The 19,184-nt window shown below is 44.1% G+C and overlaps 1 protein-coding gene across 4 annotated transcripts in view; it reads left to right on the top strand.

Moving 5' to 3' along the window:
• MTHFD1 (methylenetetrahydrofolate dehydrogenase, cyclohydrolase and formyltetrahydrofolate synthetase 1) overlaps window positions 1-19,184 on the top strand; it is a 347,252-nt gene that overhangs the window by 177,519 nt on the left and 150,549 nt on the right. For all 4 annotated transcript variants that reach the window (XR_015299949.1, XR_015299948.1, XM_086937931.1 and 1 more), the window contains exons 11-15: window positions 7,007-7,180; window positions 7,374-7,510; window positions 10,379-10,425; window positions 18,454-18,561; window positions 18,674-18,748. Coding sequence is in view for 2 of the 4 variants with exons in the window: in XM_086937931.1 (XP_086794057.1) it covers window positions 7,007-7,180; window positions 7,374-7,510; window positions 10,379-10,425; window positions 18,454-18,561; window positions 18,674-18,748 (541 nt within the window). In the remaining 2 variants the exon portion in view is untranslated. The remainder of the gene's footprint in view (window positions 1-7,006; window positions 7,181-7,373; window positions 7,511-10,378; window positions 10,426-18,453; window positions 18,562-18,673; window positions 18,749-19,184) is intronic.

Raw genomic sequence — 19,184 nt, 5'->3', positions numbered from 1 at the left:
GGGCACGAATATGGAGGGTACCAGAACTATCCAGCTATGCTGAAGGCCTAAGGGAACTCCTCTTAACATCCGGCTGGCACAAGGTCCGTTGGCTTAAAGAAGTTAAGCGGCTTCTTTATGACCTAGGCCTTGAAGACGCCTGGGCTAACAGAACTGCCCCCCCAAAACAGACACTAAAGAAGCTATATTGGTCTTGGGTGGTAAACGAGCGAAACAGTAATTCTAAATTATGTAGATCCACGGTAGAATTTCTGATGGTCAAGGAGCTCCCCCTTAGAGAACCTTACCTAGACATGATCCACAAACCTTGGGACAGGGCATTATATTTTAAATTTAGGGTGGGTGTATTGCCACTAGGGCAGTTAACAGCAAGTTGGAAATCACCGGTGCAAACTACACCACATTGCCCTTTCTGTGACAATAGGCAGGAGTCAGTTGCCCACCTAATGTTTGAGTTTCCAGCCTATGCAGCCCCGCGTCGCATGTGGCTGAAACCTCTGTCGGAATCTTGGGACTAGATCTCACTTGGATGCGTTACGCATCTTAAGATCTGAAGCCCGTCCCTTGTTTGCTTGCTGTTTGGCGAAATTCTTGGGTTGGGCTTGGCGGATTAGATCCGCCAGACAATTGAGTCTCCATTAATATGAACTGTAATGGCACTATTGCTAGCCTTTTGCTGTTCTCAAATTCTTTCCACAAATGAGTTTTCCCTTATATCACATTGTGTTAGTCTTCTTTTTTAATATTTTTAAAATGAGGAACATAATGCTAAAATGTATTGTTCTTTTATTTTTCTTGTATTGTAATATCAGTATTGTGTTTTTATATTTCTTGTATTGTAATGCTTTTATGATATGATTAATATATCGAAATAAAGCTACTACTACATACTGCTGCATTAATCACACTGCTGCATGCTGCACACTGCTGCACGCCGCACACTGCTGCACGCTGCACACTGCTGCACGCCTCACACTGCTGCACGCCTCACACTGCTGCACGCCTCACACTGCTGCACGCCTCACACTGCTGCACGCCTCACACTGCTGCACGCTGCACACTGCTGCATTACTCACTGCTGCATGCTGCACACTGCTGCACACCTCACACTGCTGCACGCCTCACACTGCTGCACGCCTCACACTGCTGCACGCCTCACACTGCTGCACGCCTCACACTGCTGCACGCCTCACACTGCTGCACACCTCACACTGTTATGTTATGGTAATATGTGGTTTATATAGCGCGCGGCTACTCAGGCAGAGTGTCCCGGCGCTGTACAGATCTGTAGAGAGACGTAGAGCAGAAAACAGGCGCACTAGAGGCTGAAAAGCCAGGTCTTTAGGCCTTTCCTGAAGGACAGGAGATTGTCAGCTTTTCTCAGAGAGAGGGAGAGCTTGTTCCAAAGCTGTGGGGCACAGGCTCTGTAGGAGCGACCTCCAATGCGTGAGTGCTTTACAGATGGAACGACAGCAAGGGCTTGTGTGGCTGAACGTAGCGATCTGGTAGGATGGTAAAACTGAACATGTTTCCTGAGGTAAACTGCACCGGTACCGTGTAAGGACTTAAAGGTCAAGGTCAAAGTCTTGAAGATGATACGTTTCCTTACCGGTAGCCAGTGGAGTGCCTCAAGGAGGGACGAGGTATGAGATCTGCGGCTTAAGCCGAAAATGGCCCTTGCAGCGGAGTTATGGACAGTCTGTAAGCGAGATAGGAGGTATTCTGGGAGCCCCAAATAGAGCACATTGGCGTAGTCAAGCCTGGATCCAATCATTGCTTGTACAGTGATTCTCCTGTGAGCCTGAGACAATAGCGGTAGAAATTTCCTAAGTGTACGTAGCAGGCCAAAGCATTGGCCGACTAAAGCAAGGATCTGTGGTTTGAAGGTAAGACCGTTGTCAAGTTTGACACCCAGGTTCTTAGCGACCGCAGTGGGAGAGGAAGGAGGATGCATATCTGCCGGCCACCAAGATTTCCATTGAGTGTCAGGAGAGCAGCCAAAAAATATAATTTCAGACTTGTCTGAATTATATTTAAGCTGGTTCAGCTGAAACCAGGAAAAGACTGCCTCTAAGCAGCTTTTAATAGAGTCACCCGCGAAATAAGAGTTCTTGTCACAGGTAAAAAGCAGCTGAGTATCGTCCGCATAGGACACGATACGCGCGCCAAAGGTCTCCACTAGTTCAGCCAAGGGGGAGAGATAAACGTTGAATAAAGTGGGACTAAGAACTGATCCCTGTGGCACTCCCACATCAAGAGATAGAACTGTTGCTGAAAAAGGGGGTGACCAGATCATTTGTTGGCGTTCGGAGAGAAAGGACTTAAGCCAATTGAACACCGTCCCTCTAATACCGATCTCCTGAAGTCTAAAAAGGAGCCGGTTGTGAGGGACGGTGTCAAAGGCCGCTGAGAGGTCTAATAGTACCAGCATTGCCTTCCCTCCGCGGTCAATCACTCCCTTTATGGTCTCCGTTACCTCCAGTAATGCTGTTTCTGTACTGAGGTTAGAGCGGAAGCCTGACTGCGTCTGATGGAGAATGTCATGGGCCTCTAAGAATTGTGACAAGGTGGAATGTACATGCTTTTCGGCGAGTTTGGCGAGGGCAGAAGGCAGAGATATTGGCCTATAGTTAGAGTGCTCCAACGGGTTCAAATTAGATTTTTTTATGAGAGGGATGACATGAGCCTTTTTCCAGGCCTTTGGAACCTCTCCCGAGATAAAGGAGGCATTGAGGAGAGGATTAATCAGAGAATTGAGAACGGGGGCTATTTTTGAGAGGATTTTGGCAGGGCAAGGATCTGAGGGGGAGCCCGATGTCAGTTTTTGCAACAGGTCAAGCGAGGCCTCCAACGACAGAGGAGGAAAATCTGACAGAATATGGGTGCCCTGTGAAGTGTTCATAGTAAAGAAAGAGGGAACAGGATCGATGGTGGGGGCAACAGGCGGAAAAGATGCCTGGATGTTAAGAATTTTATTGTAAAAGAAGCTAGCCAACTGATTGACCCAGAGTTCAGAGGGAGAGAATTTGGGGTTTAAAGCAAGGGAGGAAGTGAATTCCCTAACGATATTAAATATTTCCTTGCTGATGTTACAGGCTGAGTCAATTCTTTTAGCAAAGAAAGCCTTTTTCGCTAGTGTGATTTCTTTGTGATAGGCCTTAATAAGATTTTTAAACCTTATTTTTAACAGGGCATCATAATTTTTACGCCATAACCGTTCGGCTTTCTTGCAATTTTTCCTAATCTCATGAAGTTCGGTGGTAAACCAGGGGGCTGAGATACGTTGGGATGTTGAGGATCTGGTAGGCATGGGTGCCAATTCATCAAAACGTTGAACAAGCCAGGACTGAAAGCTAGAAAGGTCCTGCTCAAGGTTACCAGTCCGTGGGCATGGATAAAGTGCTAAGGACTTCTCCAGCATGTCAGTGGTGACACGATGGAATGGTCGAAATGCCTTCGATTGAGTGCCATTTTCCGTGCAGGAAACTTTAGAGGGACCCACAATATCGAAATTTAATAGGAAGTGGTCTGACCATATCACCGGGAGTGGTGGATAGGGTTGAATAGACAGAGAAGAAAAAACTTGGTCTAACAAATGACCTTTGTTATGTGTAGCTACAAAAAAATAAGGTAAAAGATTGAACATGCTAGTAGTATCATTTAATTTGACAGAGTCACTGGACTCAGGTTCGTCCATGTGGATGTTAAAATCTCCGAGAAGAAAAAGATGCTTATATTTTGTTGCAAGAGGGGATAAGGTTTGGTAAAGTTTATCACAAAATGGGCCCAGGTGGCCTGGTGGGCGATAGACTAAAAGGCCAGCACAGGAATGGTGCGGGGAGAAAGATAGGCAGAAGCCTAATGAATCAACCCCCGGAATGTTGTCGGTTTCAAGTACAGAGCAGGTGTAACGTTTGTCTACTACCATTGCCACTCCTCCTCCTCTACCCAGCTCTCGGTCTTTCCTGACTATATAATAGTTAGGGGGAAGGGCAGTAGCGATGTCAGGACTGGAGGAGTCGCCTAGCCATGTCTCCGTAAGAAAAAGACATGACGGCTTCTGTTCTGAAAGTAGGTTGAAAAGGTCTAAAGCATGCTTACCGAGCGATCGAGTGTTTAAAAGCATGCATGGATACACGGGGGCCTTCACAGAGGTCTCTCCGGTAATGTTGTTTAAACCCAGAGTAACTGCTGCACGCTGCTGCATTACTCACTGCTGCATGCTGCACGCCTCACACTGCTGCACGCCTCACACTGCTGCACGCCTCACACTGCTGCACGCCTCACACTGCTGCACGCCGCACACTGCTGCACGCCACACACTGCTGCGCGCCTCACACTGCTGCGCGCCTCACACTGCTGCGTGCCTCGCACTGCTGCGCGCCTCGCACGGCTGCGCGCCTCGCACGGCTGCACGCCTCGCACGGCTGCACGCCTCACACTGCTACAAGCCTCACTGCTGCACTCTGCACACTGCTGCATTACTCACTGCTGCATGCGGCACACTGCTGCACACCTCACACTGCTGCACACCTCACACTGCTGCACACCTCACACTGCTGCATTACTCACACTGCTGCACGCCGCACACTGCTGCACGCCTCCCTGCAGCACGCTTCTGCATTACTCACTGCTGCATGCTGCACACTGCTGCACGCCTCACACTGCTGCACGCCTCACACTGCTGCACGCCTCACACTGCTGCACGCCTCACACTGCTGCACGCCTCACACTGCTGCACGCCTCACACTGCTGCACGCCGCACACTGCTGCACGCCACACACTGCTGCGCGCCTCACACTGCTGCACGCCTCCCTGCAGCACGCTTCTGCATTACTCACTGCTGCATGCTGCACACTGCTGCACGCCTCACACTGCTGCACGCCTCACACTGCTGCACGCCTCACACTGCTGCACGCCTCACACTGCTGCACGCCGCACACTGCTGCACGCCACACACTGCTGCGCACCTCACACTGCTGCGCGCCTCGCACTGCTGCACGCCTCGCACGGCTGCACGCCTCACACTGCTACAAGCCTCACTGCTGCACTCTGCACACTGCTGCATTACTCACTGCTGCACGCGGCACACTGCTGCACACCTCACACTGCTGCACACCTCACACTGCTGCACGCCTCACACTGCTGCACGCCTCACACTGCTGCACGCCTCACACTGCTGCACGCCTCACACTGCTGCACGCCGCACACTGCTGCACGCCTCCCTGCAGCACGCTTCTGCATTACTCACTGCTGCATGCTGCACACTGCTGCACGCCTCACACTGCTGCACGCCTCACACTGCTGCACGCCTCACACTGCTGCACGCCTCACACTGCTTCACGCCTCACACTGCTGCATGCCTCACACTGCTGCACGCTTCACACTGCTGCACGCTTCACACTGCTGCACGCTTCACACTGCTGCACGCCACACACTGCTGCACGCCACACACTGCTGCACGCCACACACTGCTGCACGCCTCACACTGCTGCACGCCTCACACTGCTGCACGCCTCACACTGCTGCACGCCTAACTGCTGCACACTACTGCATTACTCTCACTGCTGCATGCTGCACACTGCTGCACGACACAATGCTGCACGCCTCACACTGCTGCATGCCTCAAATTGCTGCACACCTCAAATTGCTGCACGCCTCACACTGCTGCACGCCTCACACTGCTGCACGCCTCACACTGCTGCACACTGCTGCATGCTTCCCTCTGCTGCATGCTTCCCACTGCCGCACGCCTCACACTGCCGCACGCCTCACACTGCTGAACACCACACAACACCACCACATCACTCAGGGGCACCACCACATCACTCAGGGGAACCACCACATCACTCAGGGGCACCACCACATCACTCAGGGGCACCACCACATCACTCAGGGGCACCACCACATCACTCAGGGGCACCACCACATCACTCAGGGGCACCACCACATCACTCAGGGGCACCACCACATCACTCAGGGGCACCACCATATCACTCGGGAGCACCACCACATCACTCGGGAACACCACCACATCATTCTGGAACACCACCACATCATTCTGGAACACCACCACATCACTCTGGAACACCACCACATCACTCACCCCAACCACATCATCACTCAGCACCACAACAGCATCACTCAGCACCACAACAGCACTGTCCTTGTTTGATACCAACAAGCATTGCCATAGCCAATAGGACTCGCATTAGGAAAGTGTAAGCTATTGGCTTTGTGAATAACAATGCTATTAATTTATATATTTTCAAAGCCAACACATATTTTAAAAAATTGTCATTTACAATACCAATAGCTCACACTTTCCTAATGCAAGACCTATTGCATTGCAAATGCTTGTTTTTTAAATTTTTTTATTGTGACTGTAAAGTAAGCCCCTATTAATCTGTGGTTTGTCTGCAGTTGATTTTCACCATTACTTTGTAATTACTTCCCCCTACTAACGTTCTTGCTAGCTCATCTATTTGTAGAAACGTTATTTTTCGTTACTTACCGGCACAAGATTTAATAGCTTATCATGAAACATGTATTTTTTTATTTATAGTTTAGATTATGCTTTAGATTGAGTTGATTTTGCCTTAGTGGGAGACCACTAACAATCTCTCCATGCCTGTGTGTTTTTAAGTCCGGCTGTAGATTCACTTTTATTCTTTTTTTCATGTGCCCAGGTACCCAGAGGTTTAGGTATTTTATTCGCATGTCAGCTTGCTTTACACCTAAGCTTCAAAATGGTGTCCATACCAGTTCCCTGAATCATCCTTTCATCCCCAAAGCATATTTCCCATACTGTTCATGACTTCATCTAAGGCAGTCAGCCCTGAGTCTTTAGAGATGACGAGCAGAGGATAGAATCTGAATCCTATATAAGTGAGGGCCCTTGAAGGCCTGGAGCTCTCGCGTGTCATCATTGATGTGTAAGATGGGGCACTAAATGAGGGTTCACACCACATTTATATTGCATTCTTTACTCTTTCCTTTTTTCAAGTGACATTGACATCTCACGGTCTTGTGTACCAAAACCCATCGGAAAGCTGGCTGCAGAAATCGGTTTACTCTCAGAAGAAGTAGAGTTGTATGGTCAAACGAAAGCAAAGATCCGATTGGCTACAATACACCGCCTGAAGGACCAGCAGGATGGAAAATATGTAGTTGTTACTGGGTAAGCGGCCGCATAGCTTTTGTTAAAATGTCTAAAAGTAGTGTATGGTAATTTGACCTAATGAAGCCTTGCATAAACCATTTATACGGGCCTTGAAAACATTGGAAAACCTTTACGTGCAATCACTCAGCTTGGTATTGCTAGTACAAATCACGCGACTGGATCATTAAATTCTGTCTCTTGTTCCTTTAAGTATTACCCCAACACCCCTAGGAGAAGGGAAGAGCACCACCACTGTAGGTCTGGTCCAGGCACTGGGAGCCCACCTAAAACTGAATGTCTTTGCCTGTGTGCGCCAGCCATCTCAAGGCCCTACATTTGGAATAAAAGGTAAGTTTGCCATGTGATTAATTGTTTGGTTGGAACAGAGGCTAGTTTGACTACCTGAACTGTTACTTCATGCTTAGGATGTGCTATGATGGCCGACGTTTGGGAATGTGATTTTTTAGGTCTCGCCTGAGACTGTGCATGCACTCTTGCTTACGAAGAGCTTTGTCTTTAAAAAAACAAAAAACGTAAAGAGGACTTTAACCCGAACATTACTTACCATTGGTTAGCTTTATTATTACATTTATTTTCATTGGTGAGCGAGTGTGCACCAGTCTGCTTCGCTCAGGCTTCACTTTGCCTCCATATGTTTGTTTTCGTCCCTGGAGCATGATAAAACTTTTTTTAATAGTGTCCTTCTGCGCGGAGTGTGCTCTGATTGTGGTAATTTTTTTCCAATTGCTAAATGGGAACAAGTAGCAATAATGAACCTTTCTCACATATAACAAATTTCAGGAACATAAATATCTGTCGCCTGTCTCTTTTATAGACGATGACGCTGTAAACCGCCCCCTTTGTTTAATACTGTTACCATACACCGTTTTTTTCTGAATTAACATTTGAAGCTGTATCACATTTACTTATTTGTTGGTTCTCTCATATAATTTAGAGGAAGTTTTATTCATCATTAAAAACACTTTTCAAAAGGTTCATGATTCACCCATGCCTCCCCTTATCTCTACCGACCGCTAAAATCACCCTTACCTCCCCTTTCCTCTACCCATCCCCAGACCCTAAAATCACCCCTCGACCCACACTGAAATGTTAAATCACCCTTACTGCCTGTTACCTCTACCCACCCTGAACCCTAAATTCACCCTTACCGCCCTTTACTTCTATCCACCACAGAACCCTAAAATAACCATTAGGTCTTTTCATCTCAACCCACCCGAACGCTAAAATCACCCTTAACTTCCGTAACCTCTCCCCACCGCTGAACCCTAAAATTTCCTTTACCTCCCATTAGCTCTACCATGCCCTGAACCCTAAAACCATCCTTACGTTTACCTCTACCCACCCTAAACACTAAAATCACCCTTACCTCTTTTTCTCTACCCAGCCCTACACCTGAAAATCATCCTTATCTTTACCCACCCTAAACACTATCACCCTTACCTCCCCATATCTCTACCTACATCTGAACGCTAAAATAACTCTTACCTTCCTATACCCACATCTGAAATCTAAAATTACACCTACCTCTCTTTACCTCTACCCACTCCAATCCCTTTTATTTCCCTTTACTACTTCCCACCCTCAAACCCTAAAATAACCCACCCTTAAATAGTCATACGTGATAAACGCTGCTTCCCCTCAGCCAGGACACTTCATGGCCCTCTCTTTAAACACCCTCCTGCCTCACCCTTGCCCCCCTAAATCTTTTGGGGACACTGTTGGTTGTTTTACGCGCCTCAGTATGTTTGGGGGGGCACTTTCACCTCTTTGGTAGTTTGCCACGACGTACTCACCTGAAACAGCGCATGCGCTGTTGCATGCAAGACAATTTGTTTACTTGCAAGGGGCTTAGAGTCCGCCTGTTGCTTACCTTTGGTTGCCTTCGTCATTTCTTTCATTTCTTTGCTTCTCTTTGTTTAGCGAGTGTTGACCTCACTTCCTCCTCATGTGTATGTCTCCACATTGGAGCATGGCCCAATTACTGCATCCCTTGCTCTTATCCATCTACTGCTTGCAGCTTTCAGAGGTACTTTTTTTTCTCTTTACTTGTATCCTCTTCCTCCCTTCCCCCTCTGCATTGTTGCTTGCTGCCCTGCCCCCACATCCCAATCCTGTGTTGCTGCATGTCTGGTGTGCCCCTTACCCTCCCTCGTTGTTACTTGCCTGGTTCACCCCCCTATTCTTCCCCTTCCTATTCATTGCGTGTCCTGTCCTGCCAGGAAAAAAGCAGCTAAATGTATTGCCAAAGGTTTCAAGATGCTAGAAAAATGCAACCTGTGCTGCGCTCCTTGCTCTGCATGGTCTTTTTGGCCCGGTCATCATTCTTCCTGACCCCATTATATAAAGATTTATGAATTTTGGTGTATTTTAATTTATTGTTCGATTACTTTGCTAACAAGTTGTTATAATGCTTTGTTCCTGAAAACGTCTATGTTGTAAAGGCAGAGAACAATCCAATACTAGGGGAATTTCTTAACTTTCCCGGCATTTTCCCAAATTCCTTCTTTTACTGTGGAATGCAATGGGGCTCTTTACTTAGCCCCATTCGTTAATATATATGTCTCCCCCCTGGAAAACCTACTAAGACACTCCGGTTTCAACCTGGTCTCTTACGCTGATGACACTCCGCTTATAGTTACGGTTTTAGAAAAGACAAAACAACGTTTCGAAAACAGTATGTCATCTGCTTACACCTCATTTCAAAGATCACAACCTGTTCTTCTTCGAATCACCTACCCATGCTACCTACCAAATTCGAATCTCCTCTAGCTCTTCTATTGATCCTGCCACCCATAAGAATTACTCACATTCACCTCCAGACCTCCCAACTCACTAATGATCACACCTACCTCCTGTTAAGTTAATCTGCCACAGAGAAATATAGGGACGCATGGAATGGTTTCCTTGAGAGCAAAAGACTAATCACACTAAGCACTGGACCAACCACTAACCTTGGGTTCCGAAGCAGCATGCTGCGTGTCGTCAAGAGCTTACACGCCTCGTCGAGGGTTGTAAGCGCTGTATAAATGCACTTCAGAACAAAGCAATGATAGATTCTCCGATCATTGCACTTCTACAAGAGGATTTATTTCTACTGTACTAAGGAGTCTTTACTGCCACATTTCATTATTGTTATTTTCTTTCTAAAGTAGCTGCAATTTAATTGAACTAATTATTATGTCTGCCTCGTTGTAGGTGGTGCTGCTGGAGGTGGCTATTCTCAGGTTATCCCAATGGAAGAGGTAAAGTAAATGTATTTCCAGATCTACTGGAATAGCCGCACCATGTCATTCCTTAAATGCCTTTATTCAAAGGAACATATGTGGGAATGTGTGTTTTTATTTTACTGCACAGCTCCTGTAGTATTTCTACTCTATTAAGTTGTTCGCTTTACTATTCATGAACAGTTCCCCATAAGTAAAAGATGTTAATCTAGGTAGCTCATCTTTGCACACATTTGCTATGCTTGCAACTGTTGATTTGTAGATTTGTAAAAAAAAAAAATATATATATATATATATATAGACAACACCCCACGGTGCATAAGCTCTGAGGAATCATCCGCTTGTTCCTTCTGTGTCCCAACATGAGATATCTGTAAGGCAACTACATGAAACTGTGTTCATGTGTAGCTCGCTCTTGTCCCCAGTAATGATTCAGGTCCTAATTGATGCAGTGTAAAGGTTTACAGAGCTTTCTCCTCCCCTAGCCTTGGGGTGTTAATGGTCTCCAGTACATCAAGAAGACAAAAGCACCTGCCAACTTTAGCCCTCTGTCTTGCTTACAATACACTTAAAAACCTGGTTATATCCATTTTAAGGCATAATGTCCAGCTAATTACTGACCCATAGAGCAATTAAAATGAAGTCATCCCTGTTGGGCTGAAGAACTGCTTACCTCCTGTCTTTAGTGTGACTCTGAACTGTGTTCTGACTTGGGTCTTGCAAGCATAATCCCTTCTCTTGACTCGGGCCCACACTTTGCCGCCCATTGACATAGCTGCTCTTGTGCCTCCCTGAGGATTGAAATGCTCCACAAATCCAAAACATCAGCAACAATACAGTATAAGCTGCTTTACAAACGACTCCTTTTGGCAACAACAACCCTTCACCCTAGTGTTGTAAATATAGTCCAAGTATGTATGTGGCACTAACAGCCACAATATGCCGCTCACTTTAGTTCCAGACCCCTGGCTCTTTTCAAATCTGCATTCAGCTCAGCTACTGAACTAACATGAATCTTACACTTACACCAGATCAGCTCTCTTTATGATACATAGTATTCCGTAATCCCGGTATGAAAACAGGTCTCAAATCTCATTATAATCAGTTACTTGTGATGCACCCCAGCGCCAATTATAATAAAATCATTTGAGAACTCAACTGTAATAACCTATTACAGTTGAGTTCTGACGTTACAGTGCCTGTTGCCAGGGCCAGCTGCTAAGGGGAAAGGCAGGCCAGGTCACGAGGCATAATTAAATTAGTTGTTTATAGAAGAAAATGATAAAGGGCTTTCCTTTCTTCTGCTCTATTTTTGTAGCTTACAGTGAGAAGCAGAAAGGAAATATTTATGGCAACATGTGTATGTTTTGCACTCCTTGGGTTATGATAGAAAAGTTAGAATTGTTTTGCATGTTTCTACACATTCCAGGGTACTGTAGTTCTTTATTTTCAAAAACTGGCTTGTATTAAACTAATTCTGGTCTTCATGTTTGCAAGCATGCTCTCTTTCATGTAAGAGAGCTATGCACCCAGGATTTCAGTGGTTTGTGGGAAAGAGGATGCTGTGTAATATATGAGATAAAATACTCCCTGTCGTACACGATACAAGTAGTTAAAGTCACAGAGAAGTTCCATAACCTTATTAAGGAACTCAGCCTTTGCCCTTGTTCCTCTATACGGTCATCGAACTCCTCGGTGGCCTGCAATATCCTTATAAGGTATGGCAGAGGCCACTTTATCCCACATATATTGTACCACTTATCCTATTCAAGAAAGCGTGATATTCAAATTATTTTGCATGCTCTCTAAATGCTTCAGCCTGAAGTTACTAACCGCGTTAACTGCAAAGCTTCATGTACGTAGTTGCTTCCATTCTACTTGAAGGAACTCAGTTCTTATCCACTCACCTCCCTGTATTACACAGCAATACCCCTGCACAAACCATGACATGTGGAACCTTCTCCCAGTCGTCCTGCTTAACCTAGTTTGGCTCCTGTCATTCTGTGTCAAATTCAATACTTACCAGTAGCAAAACTAACTCATCAAGTCATTATCCTGCTTCTAGCAAACTGAACGCAAAAAGTCTTTACCAAAATCTAAATTGCTATATATTGCACGTTGGAGAGATGTCTGAGGCTTTAAACTTGTGATAACCTGAGCAAAAAGAAAGCTCATTTCTAAGCCCATGTACGAAGATCTCTGTCAATGAACAGTGTCAATCTGCAATGAACAGGAACACCCCAAAACTGCACTTTGTGCCCATTCTCTTTCCATATAACTGTGAAAAGTGGCATTTCTCCTTATGAAGGCAACATTACAACATCTTCCAGTCCAAACCTTAAAAAACGGTGATGACTGTCATATTTTTACAAGTTCTCCCGGGTTCTAATCAAGATATGAAGATGTTCCTTGCATCCATAAAATCAATCCCTTTACATTCTTCCCTCCCCTTGACAGCTGCCAAGTGAATGTAATTAGCCCAGTACTTGCCATATTGGCCCCTCGCCTCAAAAAGCCTGAACACATCTGTTATCATTACATGATGTCCCCTCCAGTTGCAAACATGTAATAATCACTTCCATCTTGAAAAGGTCAAGTACCGACTCTGCAGGCGTACCCAGCTGTTAGATGCTTTTACTCGCACTGGGAGACTATCTGCGAAGTGACCTCCCTTCTAGCATGAAGTTTCGGGCCAGAGCCACAATATTAAACATGTGGAATACAATCTTCTTGTCAACGATTAAGAATAAGTGAGTTTTCTTACTCTTATTCACCTCTCAGAAGTGTTTCAATCCATAGACCAAAGATGCTGATCGAATGACAAGTATCTATCACCAGAACTACCCTTGCATTTTTTTTTAAATCTGTACTGCACTTCTGTTCCCAGCAATGTAACCTGAGATATAACCTACGCAATATGACCTCCATTAACAGTTCCATAAACATCACTCATATCAGTCATCTTCAACATCTATATGACACAGATGGTCCACATCCCAGAATCTAACTACATTAAGCACCAACCCTATGCACACGACACCCAGATTCTCATTAACGGGTAAACGAATCGTGAATTGTCCTCGGCTGACACACTACCTGGGTAAGTCTGGCACTGGATGCCACTAAATGGGACCTAGCTCAGTAATCAGAAAATAAGTGATCATCAGTGATTCAATGCATCACTCATCTCTTCATTTACTTAATTCACAAGGACTATGTATTTTGTTAGTCTGAGGAATCCTTAACCAAGACATGTAGTTAAAGAGCAACCTTTACTTCACTTTTCACATTAATGATAATACCAATGACGTGTTATTTGACCCACATAATGTACCAAGAGCGTTTTCCATGCTTCAGCTCCCTTGCAAACGGGCCATGATACTACCAGTTGTAAACTAAAGACAAGGCTACTGCAGGGCCATGCACCCAAAATCCAAAGAATCCATAGCAATGATAGTTCATGGGTGCACTCCAGGAGATATCACCAAAGTCTTTCAGCCAGACTAACAATTCAGGCCCTAAAAATTGACCATCTGAAACCTACTTTCCATCCACCCAACCAAATAGAAAAACATGCAAGACTCAGCCCTCTGTCACACCCGCCTTATAAATATGAAACTGCAAAGGGACTTCATTAAATTTCACAGAGCCTGAAGTTTGTTCCCATACAATAACCATGCAACCAAGACAAAAGTGACTTCTCATAAATCACCCTTTCAGCAGTCCGGCTCCTCTGGACCGGTGCTGGTCACTGGATAACTTGGTTAGTGCACCATTCAAACCAATATTACCCAGGCAGCGTCATGGCCATTTCAGAATTGAACCAGCGGTTTCTATGTGGACCTACATATTGCCATATTAACTGGTATTTCATGTAGAGTTGAAACTATTTAGTAGAAACCGAGGCTGCTTGCTACTGATAGTCCATGATCGCAGTAGATCAGGACCTAGGTGTAATTTCAGCCGGAATGCAATGGGGTGCAGGTCGAATACCCCAACCATGTTCATCCCAGTCAAAGATGTTATCTTCTGACTCAACACTGCATCAACACTAGTAATTGCCATTTTCATATTGCCATTGTTACCAAATCGCAATTACTGATGTATGAGACGTTTAATTATAAAATAGCAATTCCCAGTGGGTCACAAATTGACCTACCTCATGAATAATATTGAGGGAGGTTGCAATTTGCAACCTACTAGGTATCCATGCTATCACCTGAATAGTGACCTGCTAAGTCTGCAGACCACTGCTTCCTCTTAAACAAACTTTTTTCTTTTTCTTGTACATTCGCAAGCAGGAAAGGGTCCTCAGGGGGACCCCTTCCAGTTTGCAAATGCATTACCACTACACTTCTGTGACCTGTAAATTATGACTCTTTTATGACAAGAATTTCATCACAAAACATTAATACATACCATTCCAGATGGGTATTTGGAAGGGACACCCCTTCCAAATACCCAATTGGTATTTGGTTGAAAAACCAAATTGTGATTTGGTAACGTGTTACAGAATCGGTGTTTGGGTGTAATATATCCCAAAATAATTTTTCGCTGTTGCAAACAGAATTCGTGTCCTCAGAAAAGCTTGATCCCTATGGCCCTTAGTCTCTTAAGTCCCAATTCCCTCCTAGAGTACACTTCTAAGGCCCCCAGGACTTCAGGGGAGGCACTTAGAGACTCACAGGTTGTCAGGCAGAGGCCAACAGTAGGGCCCAGTCCAGCTCCAATTACCACTTGTCAACTGGCCACTTTAAGGAAAAGGCCCCAGGCAGCTCGTTGTCTCCCTATGGCTACATAGGTCATCCAGCTGACCCTTGGAGTTCACTCTTTGTCCTGGGTATAAGTGGGACAGGTCCAGTCCCTCAGGGCTCCTCTCAGGTTACAGACAGCAGATGCAGTTCTCTTCGGATTTTCTAAAGGTCCTGAAAGTGTACAGAAATACTAGCTAGCTAGTGCCAGGCACTGCTAGCTAGTGCCTGGCACTAGCTAGCAGATGGGGTGATTCCTGGCTTGTACCAAACCAATGGTGTGCAAGTTCCTAGGTCCTGATCTACCTACTTATGCAGCAGTTTCTTACTGCCTTACAAACCAGATTCCCAAAATGCAATGTGTCATGGCATTTAGCCACACTAAACCTGGTCTCTGGGTGCCTTGGGTTTGTCACTTTTCCTTCATATTGACAAAATTCAAATTTCACCATTGAATTTAATTTGTAATAACTATAAAAATAGTTGGTGATTTTTTCTGACTGTTTCTCTAGGGCCTGCTAGCCTTCCTTTAGCGAAAATATATTTTGGGTGCTAGTCACTAAAAGGAGATTTTAACAATACATTTCTAGATGTCATACTTTTAAATACCATGCATCCAGCCTTCTGGGTTACATGGTATATATAGGGGCGACTTATTAATATTTAAATGAGCGGTTTTTACCTGTCAAAAGAGTTTAAAGTACGCAGAGCTCTAAAGCTAGCAACACAAATAGAGTTCATAAAAGTAAACAAATTGAGGATGACCCTGCAGAAAAGCAGATTTCCTACAACTATCAAACTTATATTTACATTTTAAAATACTAAGTGGGATTTTTTTTAATCTGTCATAGTTTCAAAAGCTCAACATGAATTGTCAGTCACTAAAGTATGAATCTTAATTAAAGGATGCTAGGTGACATAAATCGAATGGTTTATTATTCGCAAATGGTACAGTCAAGGATGTGGAGTATGTGGGTTAGCTTCCTATTTTAGCGTTACATTTTTAACTGTGGTTTTAGAGGTTGGAGTAAGGGATATGGAGCACACACTGTGGTTTACGCCAGTACACTTGCATTAAACAAAAGATGATATTACTTTTTTAAATAAACATTAATGCTCCAACATTCTGGCTCTCCCCATCACTGCTGGTTACAAATGCAACTATTTTTGGAACTGGAAACTGTGAATATACCAGTTAAAATGTGCTATAAATGTCCCTCTACAACAAACATACATAGTCAGGCCATGTTGCCGACACTTTTTCTCTCAACTCATTTTGTACATTTCTTTTCTTTTCATTTTCTTTCTTAAACGTTGGTAGATTATTCACCATTGCTGTGATTTCAAGTTATGCTGATTTGTCTACTGACCGAGTGCACACAGAACCATTCTCATGAGTGAAGCAGCAAGGTTTGCCATCTAGGAGACCTCTAGCTCCAGTATGAAGGTCACCTACACTAAATACCCCTTAGTAATTGGTATGATCAACAACAAAAAGGATAAAAGTAACCAGTCTCATTATATTACACCAGGGGCCAAAAACCTTTTCAGCCACATCTGGTTTTGAAGGTCCAGTGTAAGGATGCCAATATCAGAAGCCAAAATTAATCTTGTTAGCAAACCCGATACCCGCTCCAGCAACAGTTGCATTGTGACCTCAAGTTACATTCTGCATCCCGGAGAGGAGGTTCTGAGCTGCAGTTGCTTTACATGTTTGACCCTGTCTTGCTGATTTGCTGCACCTGTAGGTGAAGACCACCTCCCTTCCTTAACGCACGTTAGAGGATCACATGTCAGTCAGCATCATTAACTCTAGTAAAGTTCATCAGGGAAGTTAACTGTTTTATTTTCAGGTGACTAAGTCCTAGTTGTTGTTATAGCATTGCACAATAGTTACACCAAAGTGTTAAGAATTACATGCAGAATGTTACAAATTCGGTTAGTTGAGGTAAAGAATGCTTTTTACTGTGCAAGCTTTAAGTGAACGCATGAGGATAAAGTGTCACAGTGGTGTATTAGTGTCATTATGGTACATTTTGTGGTGTCCTGATAGATTAGGGTCATTGAGGCAGAAATGGAGCAGTGCCTAGTAGTGGACACAAACAGATCAAGCCTGGGGGAGCGTTCAACCCCTTTGGACACCAAATGGCAGAAAAAAGAAATTTATTTGTATGTTAAGCGAAGATTAGGACTCCTTGGGCCTCAATTAGAGCAGTTGCTGTGCTTCACAGAACTTGTGGATTGAAATGAGCACTACCTGCAAAGACATTCTTGTGTAAAGGGCGCAAAGTGATTTAGGTAGTTTGTGGCAGATAGAATTGGGCTTGAAGGGTAGTAGAGATTCTGTTCTTAGATACAGAATCCTCACAAGGCCCATTGATGGAGGCTTCCTACAAGTTATAACAGTTCTGAAAAGCGATTTCTGATTTGGTGCATGTGGGCTTCAGGTGGCACATAAGCTAGTTCTGGAGCTTCACCACGTTAAGAGCAATTTTATGTCGTATTGAAATTCTCATTTATGTACGTTTTTAGTGGATATTCATGGAAACTAACAACAAAAAGACAAAGCAATGTGGGCTATTCCATGGTTGCACTAGTATGAATATACACATTCAAAACGGATGTAGACTCAAAAATGTACACAACCCCACTGCTAAGGAATCGTTGTATAAACATGATTTTTATAGAAAGCTGAACCAGGAGCGCTTTGTATCTTTGTAATATATCCTTCCTATTTTTAGGATATTACATCGAACAGTATACCCAACAATATCATTTGATTAGCTCCAATTCCATAGGTAACCTTTATATCACATGGAGTCACGTATTCCTGTTGAAAATTCTTCTTTTGTTGATATTCCTTATGGACATAAGTTAATCAGCACAGCCAACGCGTTTCGTACATGAGACCTTCATCAGGGTTTGAATTTGTATGAAGAAATCCATATGTCCAGTCACTATAGGTGATGCCTCTGCGCAGCATTGTATATTCCTTCAAACAATAGCCAGAAAAACATTCAATTCTTCTTACAAATCCAATTTTGGTGAAGTTGTTTTCTAATTCAAACCCTAAAAATATAAGGGATATATTACAAAGATACAAAGCGCTCCTGATTCAGCTTTCTATAAAAATTTATGTTCATGGAAAGTTGAACTCATAGTTTTGCAGCTGTGTTACTCTACATGTAGTAAAATTAAGGAAACCTGAGATTTGTTCAAATTACTTTGAAGATGAGGTTACTTCCTTTTTATTGCATCTCTAAAATATTTCTGTTTTCCTTATTTCATATTACAGTTTAACCTTCACCTCACTGGGGACATCCATGCTATCACTGCCGCTAATAACCTAGTGGCTGCCGCCATTGACGCTCGCATGTTTCATGAAAATACACAGTCTGATAAGGTAGGAAGTTACACAATTCCTTTGTTTTATATAGTCCTTGTAGAACCCTGTATTCATATGTTTCAGAGTCAACTCTCCATTGCTAAGCAGCTTTCTTTTTTGTTTTTTGAAGGCTCTCTTTAGTCGTCTGGTGCCTTCAAATAATGGCGTTAAGAAGTTCTCTGACATACAAATTAGAAGGCTTAAGGTAAGATTTTTTGCACCTTAGGTTTCAGTCTATTGTTTTCAATGCAACCAGACTGTTTTTTATTTAGCCTATATAAAGTACATTTTTCACAACATACAGAATGAACATCTGTTTTACAAATCAAGTTGCTGTGACTCAATACTGCAATAGTCTTTTGCCAGTATAGGTTTTGAAATCCTATTGAAAAAATGCAGATCGATTACGCTTCTGGTCAGTTTAATTAAATCAGCTCTGAGCAGAGTGGTCACTAATGAGGCTAATCTGGTATTGCTTGTCTGAAAGAGTTGAGAAATATTTTCTGCGTGATGTTTGACATTACTCCTATACAAACTGGAAATGTGGTGAAATTGCAATGGAGTGACTAAGTGACAGAGCTGATCTCAGTTCTCCCCAAACATAGCTCTTAAGGACTGTTTTGAGCCACTTGCTCCTCACA

This window comes from Lissotriton vulgaris, chromosome 9, assembly GCF_964263255.1.
Source record: "Lissotriton vulgaris chromosome 9, aLisVul1.2, whole genome shotgun sequence".
In the NCBI taxonomy this organism is placed as follows: domain Eukaryota; kingdom Metazoa; phylum Chordata; class Amphibia; order Caudata; family Salamandridae; genus Lissotriton; species Lissotriton vulgaris.
Note: the sequence above shows the minus strand (reverse complement) of the source record. Positions and strands in the feature narration are given on the sequence as shown.